Raw genomic sequence first — 20,704 nt, forward strand, 5'->3', positions numbered from 1 at the left:
TTACGTGATCTGAAAAATTAAGTTACAGGAATTTTTTATCACCTTTTGACATGACACCAAAAGCACCTGCTATAATTTAGAAGTTATTGGACATTGGGCTGGAAGGCACATACTAAATCACTCATTATCTATTTTCCCCAACTTGAAATAGAGTTCAAAACTGTCCTTAAACCTGTATCAAACTCTTATCTGACTTCATTCTCAGAAATTTTTAAAGAAATAAAAACCAAGAGAAACCTACAACATTCGTTGCTTTAATTTATTTTTCGGTCGTCCAATAGGTTTTGCATATCGTCTCCTTATTTGCGCAGCTTTCTCATGAAGCAGCTTTCTCCCTTTCTTCTTTGGTCTACAGACCTGGCAAATCCACATCCCTATATAAAGGAAAAACAGTTTAGTTGTACACAATTTATCTAATCTGTACTGCAGGTGTGTACCAAGATACATACCAAGTAAATACAAGGTCAGCAAATTATCTCTTGAACAGGACATAGGGAAGGGAAAGTGGACCAAAAAAAGTGATCCACCTCTACCCATACTCTGAAATTTTTAAAAGCAAAGTGCTCATGGAAAGGGGAAAACAAGAGGCAACTAGGATCACACAAAAGATTACGAGCAATTAGGTTCCTAGAAGAATTTCCGTTCTAGCTTGTCCCTCCTTAAACCACCTAGATCTTTCTTCAGACACAATTAAGATGGGGTAAAAAATTTATATGTGTGTTACAAAGCCACTAGGGTAGGGCACGCTAAAGAATATTTCAGATCACACCTAGGTACATTTGTTTTAATACACAACTTGAATTTAGCATCCTTTTAGCATCAGATAGCCACGTCTAAACATTTATTGTAGATAAGGCTGTGGACTGGGAGGGGAAGAACTGAAGAAAGTCTTTAATGTAACTTTAAGATTAAATAGGGAAAGGCATAAAGATGTAAGAGCAAAGGTGAGAGGTGCCATAAATCAGAAATCTAGAGGTTAGAGAACCTGAAGACACATGCATTTTGTTTTGTTTGCCTGTTTTTCTGATTACTCTTACAAAAGGCCTGAAGAAGAGTCTCTCCTACATGTTCCAAGGACTTCTTTGTTGGTATATATACTCCAAGCATTTTAACAGCCCTTCTAAAATTTCACCTTCAATAAACTGGTCAACAACTCATTACACAGTGAATTCATCTGGTCAACTATATGCTGACCTTTATTATTTTCCTGAGAATAAAACTCCTCACATAATGACAAATAAAATTGGCTTTGATAGGAATGAAATCATACTGTTTATTGTTGGAAAGAAAAACCAAATTAGCATGCTCAAGAGGTTTTGGTCACTTCATACAAGACTGCAAATGAAAGTATTTTCATGGAAAGGGTTTTTAAGATCACCTTTTGGCATTCGGGATAGTGGCGGGTCACAGCACTCCATGTGGAACCCTCTATCACAGGAGTCGCAAAAAAGCATGTTATCCTGAGGGCAGCAGGGATGAGGGGGTGGAGAAAAGGAAGGAAAGAAGAAAGACTTAATATAGCATTGCTTGAAGTTGTACATCAATTATTTGCATTTGTGCATGTGCTAATTATAAAGCTACTATAAACAAAGACAAGTCAGGAACACTCAAGTCCAACTTACTGCATTTTTGCCTTGGATCCTACACGCACTGCAAGTCTTGCATTCAATACACTGCCACCTCAAGGCCTTCACATTTGTTGTTAACTCAGGACAGAATTTCAAACATGATGGATGTCCTAAAAAACACCAAAACGTTATTGAGAGCTTGAGATTTAAGACTGGTTAGATTAAGTTCAGCATGATGTAACCACCACCACCAGAACCCTGCAGGCACCAGCTGCTTTCAGAATTTTGCAACACATTATTTAACTCATCTCCTGCATACAAATACACAGAATAACTGTTGTGAAACCCATTCATGAAGACAGGTAGAAAACTGACTTCTACTGTAACTGACATCTCTGAATGGTCTACATAAGGACCTAAAACTGAACTTCTATTTTCACCACGTTATTTCCATAGCATATTAAACTGTTATTGGTTCTGAAAAAAGTGTATTTATAAACTTGTCCACATTCCCCTTTTTTGGCAGTGCAAAATAAACTGAGGAAATCTTTAGATAAAACCATATTAGCTATTTTTCTTACTATACTAAGTATCTACCAGAGAAACTGAACAGCCAAACTATATGCATTTTTCATTCCAACTTATTACTTAATTACACACAAAGAACAATTTCAGAGTAATAAAAAGGGAAAAAAAGCATCTGGCAATTGGCATAAGAAAGACATACTGCAATAGGTTTAAAATTGAAGGGGTGGGTGAGGAGGGGGGCCTGGGAGTAGTTGAACTACCATCTCCCACAAAACACAAAATTTCCTTGGCAGGACCATCCTCTTTTCACAGTAGCCTTGAAGGCCTACGTGACTTTTCCAATTAACAGAAGATACCAGACAACTGAACACATCCAACACCTTAGGCAATACTGGCAGTGATTTTTTCATGTCTTCAACAACCTCAGTGTCCCCTTAATCCAGAAAAGATAAAAGCACTGCTAAATAGGAAGGGATAAACCTTCCCAGGGAAACACTTTTTTACAGTATTATACTTAGAGATTATCTATTAAGAACATCACAGAAGTTGTCAGAGAGATAAGAATCCCTGATGCCATGCTGCTGCACTTAGAGATGGCTGCAGTGATGTGGTCCGCATGAAAGGCGCTTTCTTCTCACTGTCAAGAGTTGGGATGAGTGCTTTCTTCTAGGTAATGCTGTAGTCACAGTGATTCAGACTTTCTCTATCGACTGTTTCTCAGTCCAGGACTGAGCTAAAACACCACAAACAAAAATACAGTCTAATCCATGAGCATTCGCTATGTTTGTCTTCTAGCGGACTGAGGCATGAATGGCAAAGACAACTGATAGAATGCAAAAGCCAATTGAATAAATGACAATTTCAGATTTTACTTCATTTTATTCTGTGTATTAAACCACTTCATTGTTAACCTTTGAAAGACAACTTGAATTGTGCATATTCTCAAAATAAAATGCAGAGATATAATCTATTAGTAAGGAGAAATCAATAATAAATTCAAAGAGTAGTTTCAGAAAGATATTGAAAAAGCATAACTCATTTGATTCTTAGCATACAGTTTAAGATATCCCAACATCCTTTGTGGTTAAAACTGAGTACGCACTTTCAAGAAAGTGACAAATATACTATAACTGCAGAGATTAGTTCAATGAGATACTGTTGCCCTCAATGAAACCCCCTAGAGATGCTGATATTAGTTATCAATATCTACATAAAGACTTATTTTATCAACTATGACTTAATAACTGTATTAACACGTTGAAGTGTAGTCATAAACCAATCACCTCCATGTAAATATATTTAATTCCAGTTACCTACCCTGCACAGAAGATATTTATTTCAAGGAGCAAGCTGCAGTTAAAATTGTTGATTTTAATTTTAAGTAAGTAACTGTGAAGTATAAACATAAGAAACATCCATTCTCACTGGCTGGTAAACACTGATTGAACAAATTAAGCGTAACTGTGCTACTTTATATATCTTATCTACCAATGGAACATTTCTCATTCAAGCAATTACACAGCTTAATACATTTCTTTAGGCGCCAGATTTTATTATCAGACAAAAACCTCAATAAAAAAATTCCACTGGTATTAAACACAAAGATTCTGCCTGCAATTCCAAATCCTTGAGCCACGAGTAACTAGAAGCTGGAAGGGTGCAAATGGGAACCATCACTATGTATTTGCCATGTTCCTTCACTGTCTTTTCTAGGTATGCACTAGCAGAGACAGCCCAGAAATCTTTAGATTTCAAAATCCCATATAGTATTGTTCTTTAATAGCTGATAATACTTAAACTACTCATTTTAGACAAACTGACATAGTGCAAATGTAACAATAACATGTATAGGGTAATGCCTACCGGACATTAAGTGGTAACCAACAAGTTTCAATTTTAAAAGGAACTCTGTTTAACTACAGTCATAGCAGTTAGACAGATTTTGTAGTTTAACAGATTTCTGTAGTCAGTTGAAGTTACTGTGTCCTTCACTGATTTTACAGCTATTTTCTTTTAATTTGAGAGCTGAAGGAAAGCATGTTTTGGGCTTCCAAATTTGCAGTATTTCAGCTCTAACTAATCTAAACTGAAATTAAAAACATACTATCTTCTCCATATCCAGGAGCTGATAAATCTCCAAGTGGTTTTCAGCACTAGTTTGAAGTATTTAAACTGGTAATTTCTCCTGGTTTCACCACATGACTTTCTTTTAAAAGTCAGCAACATCAACATTTTAATGTATCAAACAAGTTTACCAGATTACTGGAAATTTAGACCTTTGAAAGCTGGAAAATTTCACCAGGAATATATATATAGGCCTACTTTAAAATGAAACACCTTAAAATTCATTGAACAGTTAAGATTTGTTATACACTGACATGGCAGAAATAGGTGAGATCAACAAGTCAAAAGTGAAAGTCTCATTCCTTTGTGACTGAAGGCAATTTCTGTAACCCACCCACTTTTGTGTATTCCTCACAAAGTTGAGCCTTGTTTATTCATTAAGGATTTGATGAAACAACTAGTCTTTTAAAAGAACAAGCATTAGATCAGTGACTACAATTTAACACAGTGCTAAATAAGTTATGCCAAGATCTCCTGTTATTTTTAACCTTAACACAAATGCTGGGAACTACTGTACAAGGTAATACAGAAAAAAAACCCTCTCAACTTGTGTTTGATAATCTTTTAGGTAGAAAGCATTATTATTATTTTGGGAGACTTCAACTATGAGCAGAGATGGTCAGTGCACCTATCTTGGGGATGTACCAGTTTTTTCTACCTGCAATTTCTTAGCAGTTCATTTTATTCAACTAGCCCAATATCGTTACACAGACAGCACTAATTAAGACAATTTCTATAGTCCATTATTACTAAAGCATACCCTAAATCTCACTTAGAAAGCTATCTCTGCCCAGTTGTTTCCAAACATTTTCTGTTCTTCTTTCTCTTGACCTGAGTCCAATGTCTCTGTTGCCCTGCTCTCCAGCCTCCTCTACCCATCTTTGATCAGTAAGCCCTCTTGCCTCCTCAGGATAATACACAATTTGAGAGTACCCACAAGTGTTCTCCTTTTAGCTATTTTTCCCCCTTTAAAAAAGTATTTATTATAATTCTCCAGTCACTCAACTTTTTCCCTCCTCATTCTACAACTTCAAACCCTTATAAAAATCTGTCAGCAGCAGCCTTTAATTGCTTCTACACATCTTGTTTGTTTGGAAAAGTAGAAGTAGAGTTTGATTCCAGTTCTCAAGTGTATTGATTTTTTGAAATCAAGAGATAGGGAAAAAGCAGGAAAGAAAAAAAAAAAAAAAACCAACACAAAATCCAACCAAAACAAAGAGGAACTACGTCTGCTTCTGTAATGGGATTTGTTTTCTCACATCTGACATCCCTCATCTTACTTCTTGAGAAAATCCTCTGTGCCAACTGACATAGCAGCGCATTTCATTTCTACTACCCCAATACTTTATCCTCTCAAATACCACAAAAATGTGCAGTTGTCCAGCTCGTTTCTGCTTCAGAATGCAGAAACACTACCTGAAAAGACAAAAGCAACTTGACACAAAAAGTGAAAACAGACATGCCAGTAGTGGGCACTGCAATTTAATCTCTGATCAACTGAACAATTTGCTTGCTGTGCACAACGTGCAATTTCTTTTCTATTTGTTAGACAGCAAGACCAGCTTTGAGATACACTGCAATGTGCAAAATTACAAATCCAATTACAATAAAACTCCACTTGAGTGAAGTTTTGTTATTTATAAATTGCACTGAAATTGGTTTTTATTTTAGTCAGGCATCAGTAGCTAAAGTTTAGCCATCCAGCAAACTGATTGGCAGTCTCAACATTTCATTCCTTATATCTAATACATCTGAGGAACTAATTAAAGATAATTTAGTCTTAATGAGGCAGAGAGAATATATCGGTGTTAATTCAAATAGAAGCTGATCCATGAAAGTCAAGACTTCCAGTTCTAAAGTGTCTTAAAACCCACCAGGGGATTATTACACAACAGAAGAGTAGCTGATTTCTAAGCTCACCTGATTAATGTAAATTCTGTGCACCAGAGTCTAACCAAGCATAAACCCTATTAATTTTCCAAATATCAGAAAACAGATTTGAAAATAGAGGAAACCTATAAACCACTAAAGGAAGACAATTTAAAATTTATGGGGTTTGCTGTTGCATACCAGGTTAAAAAAGTAATTTTCTTGTTTCAGAGTGTAATAATTAGCTAAAATATACTAAAAAATACACTGGCTAAAATACAAAGTAACTATCAGGGTGACAGATTGAGAAGCAGACAATCAAAAACATATCCTGATTAACTGAAAACATGTTTTTATCCATACTGCTTTGTCTTTATTCAAGTACTTATGTATTCGTTCTGGGTACCGTCACAGCTACCTTCAGCATACCTACAAAATTATGATACTCATGGACTCCAGATTCACAGAATCACAGAATATCCGGAGCTGGAATGGACCCACGAGGATCATCGAGTCCAACTCCTGGGCCTGCACAGGGCATCCCCAAGAGTCACACCATGTGTCTGAGAGCATTGTCCAAATGCTTCTTGAGCTCTGCCAGGGTGGTGCTGTGACCAGTTCCCTGGGGAGCTGTTCCAGTGCCCAACCACCCTCTGGGTGAAGAACCTTTTTCTAAACCTCTCCTGACACAAGTTCAGGCTGTTCCTTTGGGCTCCATCACCGGTCACCACAGAGAAGAGAAGCACCTGCATTAGACACAGCCACAGAGTCTGCAAGAGCTGCTGCAACACATAGGAGCAAGGGACATGCAATCAGTAGCGTCATCATCTTGTGCCTGACAAGTAACAGGTTGCACAAATAATGTAGTATCTCACCTGAAACAGTATTCAAATTCCCTCTTGAGTAACAGAATAATTTTATTTAAAAATGAACTGGATACACAAGATATGCAGCAGCAAAGACTGCTACACAGTCTTTATTACTATGATTATTCCTCAGCTTCCGAAATGTTGCAAATCTGTGCAAGCAAAACTCTTGATCTTTGATGTCACAATGCAAAACTGGGTTTTCAGAGCCAACAGAGATCCCAAACAATAACTGAATTCTTGTATTGTACAAGTGTGGTTTCACCCTCTCAATTTACTCAGCAGATCTATACTTTGACATGAAGATGAATTCATGTCGAAGTATTCATGAATACCTCTCATTGGTAATTATCCTAATTATACAGATGACAAAATTCTAGTTTAAAAAAAACCAAATCAACAAACAAAACCAAGAAAAACAACAACAAACTCTTCCACCCCCCTGATTTCAGTTCTCGATCTACCTTTATTTAAAAAGAGGGTAAGGTTCACAAGTTCAAAATATTTTTTAAAAGACATATTAAAATATAAATATTTCTAGTATTTGTAAATTCAGCCAACTTACCACTGCTGCCACAATCTGCACAAGACAAGAGCTCTTCTGGTTTTTTTTCACGATTCGATTCTTTTGTTCCCAAGCAAAAGCTACATATTGGGATGGGATCAGCTCGTGGCTAGATTTAAAAACAAACAGACAGTTAGCTAACCAAAAAAAAAACCAACCAAAACTCGTCAGCCTCCATGGCTTTAACCTGACATTTTGTTGTACTACATATTAATCACCAAGGCAAACATCCACTTTGCTAGCTTTGTTACAAAGTTTTTATCTTAACATATTTCACAAACTTTAAATTGGCCCATAATGAGCACCCTACGTATTAATCCATGCAAACATCTCCAACACAAGACTAGTGTTAACAAAACAAGGAAAAATTAGAACCTGGGACACTACTGCACACACAGTTGCAACTCCAGAACACAATCACTTGTTCTTCAAATGTAATAGTGCTCAAAGATCAAGATGTAAACTAGTCTTTATTACAGATTACTATAGTTCCTTTACACAAGAAAACAAACTTACCAAAAACTCTCAAATTCATGACATATTTTATTACTTGGAAATCTAATGCAACTCATACCTCCCTCTGAAACTACCATGTTAGGGTAAAAGCACTAGATTTAACAGATCAAGAGTTATCCATTCCAGTCTGATGAGTCCCAACAGCTTTGATACCCAACCATAATAAAAACCATGCAAATCTTCCAATGTCAGAGATTTAATATCTATTATATAGTTTCTGCATTACATTTTAGATCTTTAATGAAAATACTAACCTGCAACATCCAAAATATTAATGCATTAATGACTACATGGAAGTGTCTGTAAATGGGTCTGTAATAAATAAAATGATATGCAACTGTTTCTCCCAAATGGGATACTCAAATAATGGAGTACCTTCTCAGACTGGCTTCTAGCAGAGCGTATCACAATAACTGAGATTAAAATGGTATCTTTCGCAAATTCATAGTTTCCAGATTCAGGTAGGCAATGCTGTTAGCTTAATATATCACAGTAATCATTTATTGGCTTTACCTTCATTTTACATTTCCTCTTTATGCTACAATACTTTGAAAGCTGGCAGGCTATCTTCACTTGACCTATAAATCTGTATTCCATTACAGACCTGGGAAGTGGGGAATGCTTGTTTTTAAGGGTATTCTCGTGAAGGAATCAGTTCCATGGTGATGTGCCCTTATATCTCAGCACAATACAACACAGACATATCGAAACTACTTTTACGTTATTAAGCTTTATGATCATTTTAAGTCAAGCAGCATGAAGAATACTGACAGCAGGAAGGTAAGTTTGTCCTAGCCATAGAAGAGGAGCACACATATAAACATACTTTTATCTAAACATACCCTGAGGCACCATACTTTTTCTGAAAACTTAGTCCTCAGAAGGTCTGCTCACTGTTCAACTCTTCACAATCCAATTACTGAAATACTGACATATTTTTATACCCCAAAGAATATACATAAAAGATAAACAGAGCTGAAGACTGTTCATAAGGAGATGTGTGTTCTCTTCCATGATCTACAAAAGGGAACTGCTATTACTTTCTTGTAACTAATAGGAACAAGTCTTCTTGTAACTAACAGGAACAAGTCATCTGCAGTCTTTTGTCTCACTAAGGTCTCCATTATGGATTATATGGTTAGCTGAAATATGAAATTGCTACTTGGACATAAAGCTTGGACAGACAGCTTTCAGTAATGGTCATGGCTCAAAAAAAAAAGCACTATGGGTATTGTCAGTTTTAGCAGGATGACACTGAATGAGATCAGTAATTCTAAAGGTGGGAAGGGATACACAAATTACTTGCAGAATTTTTCACTTGTTAAAAACACTGTATATATAAATAAAAGTATTTAGTTACTATTCTTGCCAGTCAGATACCATAATTCAACAGATCTTTCCCATCATTTTCCTTTTATCAGCTAAGCCACTGGAGTAAAATGGTATTTACAAAAAAACCAAAATACATAAACTATGCCAATAATCATCAGCAGAAAAAGGGTCCAGAGCTATTCAAACAGAATTTGCAGCATTGTCTGGACATTTCTTAACTGCTACTTAAAGTTTAATACAGATAATTTTAAAAGAAAGATTATTCTTTCAGTGGAATCCAGTAAAAATCTCCTCTTGGCAACCATACCATTCTCCTTCTCTTCGATATAACAGTGCTTTAGCCATTTCAAAAAGGCTTGCTCTGATAAATAATTTACAAAGCTTCATACATCATTCAAATCCAGGTCCACAATCTCATCTATCTTTCCAAGATTTTTTTTTTTTGCTCTAGGAAAAGACATGGCCATTAGCCAACATTCATTTACTTCCCTATTTCAAACATGCCCCCCCCCCCCCCCCCCTTTTTTTTACTGAAGGTAAAATAAAGGACAAAGGTTGTTGGCAGTTCAGGGCTACAAAGATTGATGTTCCCATACCAAAACTAATCACGAAGAGCTCGCAAACCCTATCACTTCATATACAAGTTTCCAGGAAACTTACAGGCTCCAGCATATACTTTGAAGACATTTACATTAATAACTGTATTACAAGGTCTGATCTCTCAACTACTGAAACTTAAGAATACACACACACTCTTGTCAGCACAGTAAACAAGACATTGTTTCAATTTGCTTTAGCTTGCACAGGGGAAGCAAACCTGAATTCATACTGGCAGCATTAGTTCTGGCTCACAACTGTCTCAATTAGCAGAAACTGAGGGGGTTTGGGGTTAATTGGGGGTGGGTAGGGGGGGTGCTGGTGGGTATTTTTAGCTGGTTCTTTTTTACAGTAGCAGAATGTAGTCCAAACAGCAATGCACTTCCTACCTTAATCAAAGAGAACTGTAAGAAAAATTAATCTCTTTTTCTAATCAGTAGTTTATCTTCTAAAATATAGCCATCACATATCATTATCTTTTGAAAAACAATGATTAGTCTTCAGGAAGGTTAATTCCATTCCATCTCTTACAGGAAGGAGTACAGGCAGTTATTCAACACTACAGATGAACCAGTAATATTTTTGTGTTAATATTTAATATTAACATTTGCATTACAAAAACTTTAGGAGTATGGTGTCTGCTCTCACACAAGGGAGGCCTGAATAACACTTACCCAGTAACATACCATTGCTTCAACACAACTAATAGGCTGAGAAGAATTGTTCATCCCTTTAATTTTGCGAACAAGGTAAATGACAACTTGCAAAACAGTTTAGTCTGCTAGGTTACTAGAAATTGAACATTCAAATTTAAAAGACTGCCTTGTGTAATAACTGTATTCCCAATTGCAGTAAGAGCAAATTTACAGAAAACTCATCCCTTATGCCAACATGCATTCAGAAATTGAAGCTTCACGAAGAGCAGTCAGGCAATTGGATTAAAAAAAAAAACATATATACACACACCATGGAACAATAACAGACCATCAACTCAGCACCTGTAAACAGGTTGGGTTTTTATTTTACTTTCCAAGCAGAAATTGAACCGTAGTTATTTAAGCATCACACATCCAACTGCCATAGTCAATCAATCCCTTAAAACATCATACATACAACCACTGCAGTCCATCAATCCTCTAAAGAGTGTCAAAACCACATACTGTATGACAATATGGTACCACCAAAACACACCACCAAAATCTAATCTCACAACATTTATCATTTTAAAATTACTCTAAACAATAATGGATTGTGATTATTCTAACACTTGAAACAGTTTTCACTAAAAATTATATGAATGTGTGTACACTAAATTTTGTTTATAGCTTCATTATTTCAGTCACTAAAGAACACAAGAAAAAAACCCACATTTAATAAAAGTTTGTGCTATGGATAAAGACTAAAAATAAAAAATATTGGTTTAGTGCCTTCAGTAAGTGTTTTGTAATTGATCCATCTGAAAAAAACCACCCCAAAGCCACCAAAAAATCCCAAAGCATTTTTACTATTTGACATAGTTCACATGTTGTGAAACATTAAGGACCCACTATCCTATATGCTCACAGTCTTTACATATTCTGCATTCTGACCGGTCCATGAAAAATAAAGAATCATAGAATGGTTTGGGTTAGAAAGGACAAAAATCTAATTCCAACTGCCCTGCCATAGGCAAAACCACCTTTCATATCATCACTACTTTAGAAATAACATAGTGCTAGCATTAGTTAAACTAGTGCAGTTTCATTGTTTAAGCAAAGACTTAGAAGTCATTTATTCAACTGGTAAATTATTTTGTTTACTTTCATGACTCACAGCTATCTATTCTGAGAAACCAACAAGCTTTGCCAAAATTTTGCACAAAATCAATCCTTGGTAAAAATTCAGCTGGACTTCTGTTACCTTATGCCAGAATGTGTCTCAGAACTACGGCCCAAAATAACAATTTTTTTCCTATGTGTTTTCTGTGCTTGTAGAATTTATATGCTTATTTGATTGTATTTATAGTTACCATGATATTCTTAAGGCATTTAGCATGTTTTAACATCCCACCACCAAAGTAGTCACATTAGGTCCTAAAAAGTTTTATTTTACTTTATTTTTGAGCATGCAAAGTTACCCAAAACTACAAATCCCACTCAGAGCAAAAGGATTCCTATTTGCATTGCTATAGCACTCTGAGGTTTTAAACAGATTGTCTGAAAACTGTTAGGCATTAGCTGTGTACACACAATTACGGTCTTAAGTGCTATCTCATTAAGTGTTATACAGACATTAAAAGAAATTAAAAGTTTTGCACACAGTCCCAAGAAACTTGACTAGTAAACCAAAAGCCTCAACTGTTCACATTTGCAACTGCCTGTCCGTGCCTTTTCAGAACCACCTCAACATCATCTGACAACCTGCTGGAAAACACATCCTTATGAATGATACTTGAACATTAGATCTCTGTTATCCTACCAACAGGAACAGCACACATAAGTAATTACGGGGTTAACAGGATAGAGAGGCAAATTTTACTGAAAATGAAGCTGCCATAACCTTCAATACAGATCCACTGTCCTGGTCTCAGCCTATTTACAGCCTTAGGAAGGACAGAAGCAGCAAGCTGGCTTTCTCAGAACACCTACATTTTCACAAAGTACCTTCAAGGACTATCTGCACTCCTTTTTTTTCTTTTTTTTTTCTTTTTACCATGGTTTGAAAAAAAGAAGTCTTTGAACAAGAAATACTGCCAATAGCATCTCTAAATACTGGTTTTAAAAATATTAATATTGAAAAGTAAAAGCTTTATCAGCAACAGGTACTGATTTCTGTCTCAGCTACTGAAGCAGCTGCTCTTGGTCACAGGCAAGACAGTTCTGTGAGTACTTTCAGCCGCAATCCCGTTCCTGCATCCATTCTGTGTGTGTAAAAAACAGTTTACTTTCCACATCTGGGAAAAAAAATCATCATGTTTCAGGAACTAGTTACCATAAGTTAAACTAAACTCTGAATTTTTAAAACAACTTGGTAACTATCCAGTAGCTCCCATGTTAGACCTACAGGCCCACAAAGCATGGTAAACAGTACACACTAACTCAAATGATGGCAAACACATCCTGACAGGCAGAAGTGTGGAAACATTACACCTGCTACAAACCTTAATGTAGCAGCTACACGCTCAAAGAGCACAAAGCAAAAACCAGCACAAGGACAATTCCAAAAAGAGAGGACTGACCAGGGTATGAACTTCCTTTATTGCATCTTTAAATCAATTAACTGCATAAATGGTGTGTATTGAAGAAAAGCTACACTGAAACTTCTCCTCTTCCCCCCAAAGATTACCATCACTGCTAGAATGCAGGTTTGTGTGCCTTTTTTTTGGTATAAAACTCACTTCCTTACTACACAGTGGCTTTGTGGCTTTCTCTGCTCACATCTCCCTCCTGTACTTTGAAAGGTATGTCTCTATAGGCATTGTGATATACAAGGTAACCATCAGAGATACCCAGAATTATGCAAAAAGAGTAAATTAAAAACCCTTCATGTCCTCCTGGATTCACACACCCCAAAGCCATCTAACTGCAACAGTAATACTAGATTAGACTTAATTAGCTGCACATAAGCCAACCTGCATTCATGTTTTGTTTGTAGTTTATATCCACTGAAAATTTTAAAATTCCCTTTTCCATTGAAAAACCACCACCCAAAGCAAGCACAGAAGACATCTAGAGAAACGTGCAAAGCAGCAGTTCAAAAATACAGCTAAGTCTCCCAGTCCTCTGGAGGCTCAGCTTTCATTTTCAACAGAATGAATATAAAGCCTCTTCACTTACAGAAGGGAGGCTTTCCAACTATAGTCCAAATTCAATAGACACACAGGACTACTGAAGTCAATCTAAAAACAAGGCTTGCATAAGCATAGGCCCTGCTACTGTTTCTGTCAAGAAGCTCTGATACTTTACTTATTTAAATTGTATCCCTTCTGTGATCCTGTGTTAACTTTTATGTGCCAGGTATAACCCCAGCTGGCAACGAAGCTCCATACAGCTCATTACCCCCACATAGGGACGGGGAAGAGAACCAGAAGAGTAAAAACCCATGGGCTGAGATAAACACAGTTTAACAGCCAAAGCAAAAGCCACATACACAAGCAAAGCATACCAAGGAATTCATGCACCACTGCCCACGGGCAGGCAGGTGTTCAGCCATCGCCAGGAGAGCAGGGACCCTTGACATGGAATGGTTACTTGGGAAGACAAACACCATCGCCCAGTGTTGGTGTACCCCACTGCCTTCTTCTCACTTCCACTTTATACACTGAGCATAATGGTATGGAACATCCCTTTGGTCAGCTGGGATCAGCTGTCCTGCCTAGATAACCTCCAAGATTCTTGCACACCTCCAACCTCCTCACTGGTGGGGATGTGAGAGAAGCAGAAGATGCCTTGACTCCGTGTAAGCACTGCTCAGTAATAACCAACACTACCCCTACACTTCCAACACCATTTCTAGCACAAACCCAAAATATTATCCTATAAAACTCCACCCTAGTCAATAGCAGCACACTGTGGTAGCACTACAGAAGAAAGCAAGCTTTTCCCTCGTGAATGGGAAGGAATTTGTTCTTTAATTTGTAGGTTTCCTGCTTTGGTCCTGCAACTGGGACCAAACAATTTAAAAATGTATTCACCTTTCCATTGTAATAGTAAGAGTGTTTTTAAATAATAAAAACTTCTGTAGCCAAGGCTATTAATATAACTGGGCTATGAAGAAGGAAATCCTCAAGTTCCCTCTTAGGCATTCTCCACTGGGAGATTAGAGCCCAGCTACAGAACCTGCCACTATCAGGTACTTTTGCTTATCAGGTTATCAATGGCTCAAGCTGAAAATACATCCAATATATACTGCAGTTTTCTATTTACATCTTCCTGTAATTCTGATGAGCATCACCTACATTTGCAAACATAACCTTGGGCCAAGCAGTCTTCAGACTTCCTGAAATTCTATCTTCAATGGTTTTGAAGTGAAAAGACCAAGGGAAAAAAGTTATTTTAACACTTTTCAGCTATGTTATTAATACCTGTTGGCAGTATAGTTCCTTCAGGAATACACATCTAAGTTGTCTCTATCAAATAGATGAAACTGAACAGGCCATGCAACACCGGTACTGCATGTAGGCAATTCCACATTTAACTACAATTGGGTTTGACCCCTTCTTTCACCTTCTGCAAGGTACCCTCAGGAAATAATTCAAAACACATTTCTAAGTTAGACTTTATATAAAGATAACTCAGTTCCATTTTCTTGACACCTAAGACATAGAAAACTTTTGTCTTCAGACTCATCTGAAATGGTATTCAATAACATTTAAATTTTAAGGGGCTCCACAATTTTTTAATTCTAAACTTCATCCTTTCCGCTCCCTTACTTGCCTACTTTGAGACCACCAACTGGCTAAAAATCTAAACATCTTAATATCCAGTTTCTGGCTAAAAGACTTCTTTTGTTTGTATGCTTGTGTTTGTTAAATTACACTCTTCAAAACAAAACAACCTCAAGCGCACCAACAACAGGCTTGCTTTTCTTCATTCCCTCTCCAAGTAGTCCATTGACTCTCACAGACCAAAGTGAAATCACTACTGCAAATCCAACCAAGCAGATTATCCATAAATTGTGTTACTCCTTACATACCTATCACTAGTCAAAGAATGCCACAACTTCCAAGTGACACTTTTTCATTTCATGTAGGTTAAATTTTTCTTTTCTAAAGTAAAGAGTTTTTGCTCTTCCCAATTCCCTCAAAACTCAATTCTTTAAATCCATCTAGATGTCTTAAGAGCATCACACATTTGTTACTTGTCACGCACTCTTTACAATAAAAATGATGTCCTACAAGTCTCATCTTCAAGTACACTACTAGGTATTCATTCAGAGGTAAAGTGCCTTATGTATCTAGCTTTCTACAATCCTTCTCATCCCTTGCTAATTTCCATAATGTCCTCTTTATCTCAGTTTGTTTATATGCTTAGGAGACTTCCAAACATAGCGTCCACTGGTTTTTGTCACATGTATATACAGTTGTTCAAATGGGATTGCATTTTCCAACTCCAAATTTGATCTTTTACTGCACTGCAACTAGAATGAAGCAGGTGACACATGTAACCACAAGGTAAGCAGTGGTGCAATTCACAGCCCATGATCCCATGAGCATGTCAACTTTTACATTCTTTGGGAAAAGTTTTTTTTTTTTTTAAGCGGATTAAATAAACTTCAGTATGAAAAGCACATGCTTCATTGCTATGATATTATGTTTACTCAGATGTTTGTATATATGCATATTTTTATCCATAACTTATTACCAAAGTCATCCTACATAAATGCGTATAATGTTTGCAGCATGGCACAGGATAATTATTAGTTGTCTTGATGCTAATTGCTCAGGGAAAATGTTTAATTGCATATTAAATTGATCATATGCATATTTTATCTAGTTTACTCTTTGGGGCAAATTTACTGTCAGCACAATCTAGATTTGAATAGCAGTATACTAAATACAGAAGCAGGGCTTTTTGAAACTGGGCTAGTGTTTGAAATGCAATTCTAAATAAAACAAGCAGGGCCCTGTTCTACTCCAAGATGAAGTAGGTGAATTTCCGCACAAAGTCAAGCCACATCCTGCCTAGTTGCCTCATGTAGGGTAAAATATAAAGCAAGGGAAAAATATTAGGACCAAAGCAAAATTATTATGGCCACAAATTCCAGAACCTGATATGGGATTACAAGACAACTATTTCTTTGGATTTCTTCCACTGATATGATTAGGAAATAGAAGCTTTAAATAGAGAGCACTTACATTTTGTTTTTGTTGTGTACATTTTGGGTTTTGTTTAAAAAAGTATTTAGTGTTAACTCATGCATATAACTTGACATCCTTTCTGCTCAATTATTTCAAGAGCAAATGCAGTATAAATTATATCACTGTAAATAACACAGCCACTTCTCTTACCAAGGCCCAAGTACTAGAAAAATGACTTGGCTAAGCTCAAATTCCTACAGGCAACAAGTGGCAGCAGCTTGGCCATTGACCTTTTGTTTTTAGTCACTGGTAGTAAAAAACACCAGCACTAAGATACTTCTCTGTCAGGTGAGCTACAGAGTAATACAAGTAATGAAAATCTACTTATTTATCTATCTATTAATTTAAAAATGAAGTAATTCCTGGTCTCCTTCCTGAAGCAAGAGAATGCTGGACAAACAGCTGATTAAATGCTAACAGCTCCATTTTTTTTTCCCCTGACAGGAACTGAACTTTATTCTTGAGAAGAAAAGCAGTTTATTCAACAGCCAAGATACTGAAATCACTCGCAGGCATTTACCTTTACAAGCCATTGCTCAAGACACAAAGCCACTGAAAATCTGCCAGCTCAGTAAAGTACATACAGTGCATTTTATACAAGACTTGGGAGAGTAGCAGTTTTTTGCTTGATCGTGTTCTGAAATCCATGGCAGAGAATAATAAAGGTGAATAGGCACAGTAGCCCTATACCCCAAGGAGTTACCCCAGAGGCTGGCACTTCCAACAAATGAAACAGATTGCTTTGTCAGTCTCTGCTTCTTTGTATGTATACATCATGTTCAATAGTGACATACTGTCAAGAAATTATAATGCCCCAAATCAAAAAGCAATTTCATAATTAAAAACCCAGATCACTGTAGGTCATTTTACAAATAAAGTAAAATAATCTCCCTTAGAATATAATAAAGCACTGCCAGCTAGCCATGTGATGTAAACCAGAGCTCGAACAGCTCAGAACAAAGCCAGTAAACATTTCACAGAAGACCAGTTTTTCTTAGAAAGGCTTTCAAGTAGGCCTATTATATAAAATTAAATGAAAGTCTCTTGAAGGAAAGAGGCTTAAAATTTGCCTTAAGTATTACATTTAAGCTGGGGGACCAGGGAAGAAAAGGGGAATAAAAAAAAAAAAATTATTGCAGCAACTTCTATTGCGTGGCTTTTAGAAACAAATCCAGTGAGGCTCTCAAGCATTGGTCTCAATTTATTTTCCACACTATTTCCAAGTATTAAAGTCTATGAAGCTCATGAGGCCATTCTCTGTCCTACCAATGATATTAAATTGCCATGCTACTCAAGGAAAACATATGAATTCTAGCATCAGCATTTGTGCAAAAGGACACAAAAAAGGACAGGAGAAGGGTCATAACAAAGTTCATTAAGTCAATAGCTTGTTGACTGTAATTTTGTGAGGGATTTTTCAACAGTGCTTCAAAGGTAGTTCTGCTCTGCTTCAAAAGCAGCAACTGTACTGCTGATAGCCAACAGAAGGTGATAAGCAACTGCAACAAAAAGGTAAAACCAAAGGAAAGAGTGAATTAAGAAATCATCACTTAGCAAATCCATCTAACAGCACTCTTGGACCATACCCAAGTCTGAAATTGAAGTCTTCTAGAATCAACTCCTTTCAGCTCTGACAGGAAGCAGTCCCTGTTTGCTTCCATCCAGTAAAAGAGCTAACCAGTGAAATAACCTGTACCTACAGCATCACCCACAGTTAAGGGCCCTGGCCATTACAATAAAACTCTCACTAGTAATACTCAAACTACATTTTTTTGTGCAGTGGAACTGCAAAAACACTTTTTGATCTAATTCCATATGAGTGCGGAACATGGTTGGCACAAGACACAGTGATAAACTCATTAAAACATACAGCAGGAATCCATGACAAAATTTTCGGTGCAAAGATTTCCCCCTTGCCTCTTCCTTTGCATACAGGAGAAAATACTGTATCTCAATGGAAATGGCAAAGCAGCGTGACCAGAGCTACCCTGTATACATCACTGAAAAGTCTTTAGGACTGGATTAGCCTGTAAGACCAAGACAAGTAAACAACTCACTTTCATGTTTCACTTTTTCACTTCGTGCATGCGCTATTCAGCTGTTTTAGCAACAACAGATAAATACAACAAAAATCTGATCCTTGCAATGAAGCCTGCAATTCCAATCCCTACAGACTACATATTTCAGGCTCCCATATAGGCTAGTATGAGAAAAGTACCTCCCCCTAACCAGTCTGAAGTACCAAGTAGATAGTGGATCCTGAGACACAACCAGAAGATTGACTATACCACTGTTTCTTAACAGTTTGAATGAAATTATTATTTACAAATCTTGTCTGTTGGTGCCTTAACTTTCCAGTATCTAAAAGACTTACAACTAAGCATTTACACCATAAGAATGCCATCAACATAGTGAAAACAAAAAATTACATATGGTGTTTTTTAACTGCAAAACTAGCTTAAATGAGTATTTACATTTAGGATGGGCACAGTGTCTCCTTGAAATTTGCAAAAAGCAAGGATTTGTGAAAAAGCACTTCAGTGATGCAAATCAGAAGTTTCAAAGAGGGCAGAAAAAGTTTTGGAAACTACTTGTCTAAAACATGACCACTTCAGTAACAGGCTATTAAGACCTCTCTATAGCCCAACCCACAGAAGAGGCCTTTTCTCTCTCTACTTAGATGCTTACAATAAAATGTGGAGGTCTTCATTACTAGCAAGAAGTCTTAATAAACAAGTCAACATCTGAAAGGTTCAACATCCATACCTTTGAATTTTCAGATTATAACCTAACTCCACTGGGATACCTTTTTTGTTGTTGTTTTTTTGGGGGGTTTTTGGTTGGTTTGGTGGGGTTTTTTGTTTTTGTGGAGGGGAAGCAAAGAAAAAGCCCTGCAGCATAAATAATAGAGAAAGTTCCCTCCAGACTTCAAATTCTGTTTGAGATCCTGACTCCACAGCCGTGAGAGCTCTGCCATTCACATCCATACAGTTCAGAAATAACATAGCACTACCCCGTTTTTTAACTCCTGGCAAATTTTTGTTTGAATATTCCATTTAAAGGGGGCTCAGCTTTAAGCAAACAACTATAAATTATACAATTTGGGAAAAAAAGGAATACCTGCAGCCCAAGCTCGTTTCCTTAAAAAAAACTGAGGTTCACATTAAGTGACCAATAAAAAAGACATGCTTTTCATGTTCCAAATGTAAACAGGTAATGTATAGAATAGTTAATACAAAGCACTCCGAAGTTACTTGATCTGACCAGAGTGCCTTCTATCCCTGCCAAATAAATAAAAAATATGATCTACTTATTCCACATACACCAAAATAGTTTCATGATAGGCTAATTAATCATGAACATAACTTTTCAGACATTACATAATTTCACAGACTTGCTTGTAGCTCCTGCCAAAGAAAACAACAGTTTGAATGAGAAATAAATCTACACTTGAAGAGAGATGACAGTGACAAAACATGATGATAGTAGGAAAAAGAGGGGGGAAAAGAAGGGGAAAGTATTAATATCACACAACCCCCCCTTACAACTTTACTACTCAAAACATAGCAAAGCTTAAAAGCCAAAATACATGAATCAAGCAACTGAAACTAACTTCTCACTCTAATCTTTCTTACCTCTTTAAAATTGCAGGCTATTTGTGGAAATTTGTTTGATAGAACTTGAGAAACAAACCTAAATCACACAACTTATTCTGTGGCACTTATCTGGGACCAGGAATGTCCTTGTAATTGCTGTGGGTTTATTTCTTGTTTGGGACACATCTAGTAGCACCCAGACCAAGCATGGATCACTATTATATTTCAAAACAGTCTCAGATCTACTTTTTCAACCTGCCAATAAACTAATATTCAATTAATTCAAATTATACATTAAAGTCAGA

General features: G+C 36.6%; 1 protein-coding gene across 9 annotated transcripts in view; it reads right to left on the reverse strand.

Annotated features, from left to right (window-relative positions):
• Nucleotides 1–20,704, reverse strand: part of KAT6B (lysine acetyltransferase 6B) — a 111,252-nt gene that overhangs the window by 50,231 nt on the left and 40,317 nt on the right. For 8 of the 9 annotated variants that reach the window (XM_042018620.1, XM_042018619.1, XM_042018618.1 and 5 more), the window contains 4 exons: nucleotides 7,521–7,629; nucleotides 1,623–1,738; nucleotides 1,379–1,460; nucleotides 242–374 (listed from right to left, as the gene is read on the reverse strand). In XM_042018620.1, the coding sequence (XP_041874554.1) occupies nucleotides 242–374; nucleotides 1,379–1,460; nucleotides 1,623–1,738; nucleotides 7,521–7,629 (440 nt within the window). Of the gene's footprint in view, nucleotides 1–241; nucleotides 375–1,378; nucleotides 1,461–1,622; nucleotides 1,739–7,520; nucleotides 7,630–20,704 lie in introns of those variants that run through there. The other variant, XM_042018627.1, reaches the window with a different exon arrangement.

This window comes from Corvus kubaryi, unplaced genomic scaffold (genome assembly GCF_017639235.1).
Source record: "Corvus kubaryi isolate FWS band 111438036 unplaced genomic scaffold, C.kubaryi_AGA036_p1.0 138, whole genome shotgun sequence".
In the NCBI taxonomy this organism is placed as follows: Eukaryota; Metazoa; Chordata; class Aves; order Passeriformes; family Corvidae; genus Corvus; species Corvus kubaryi.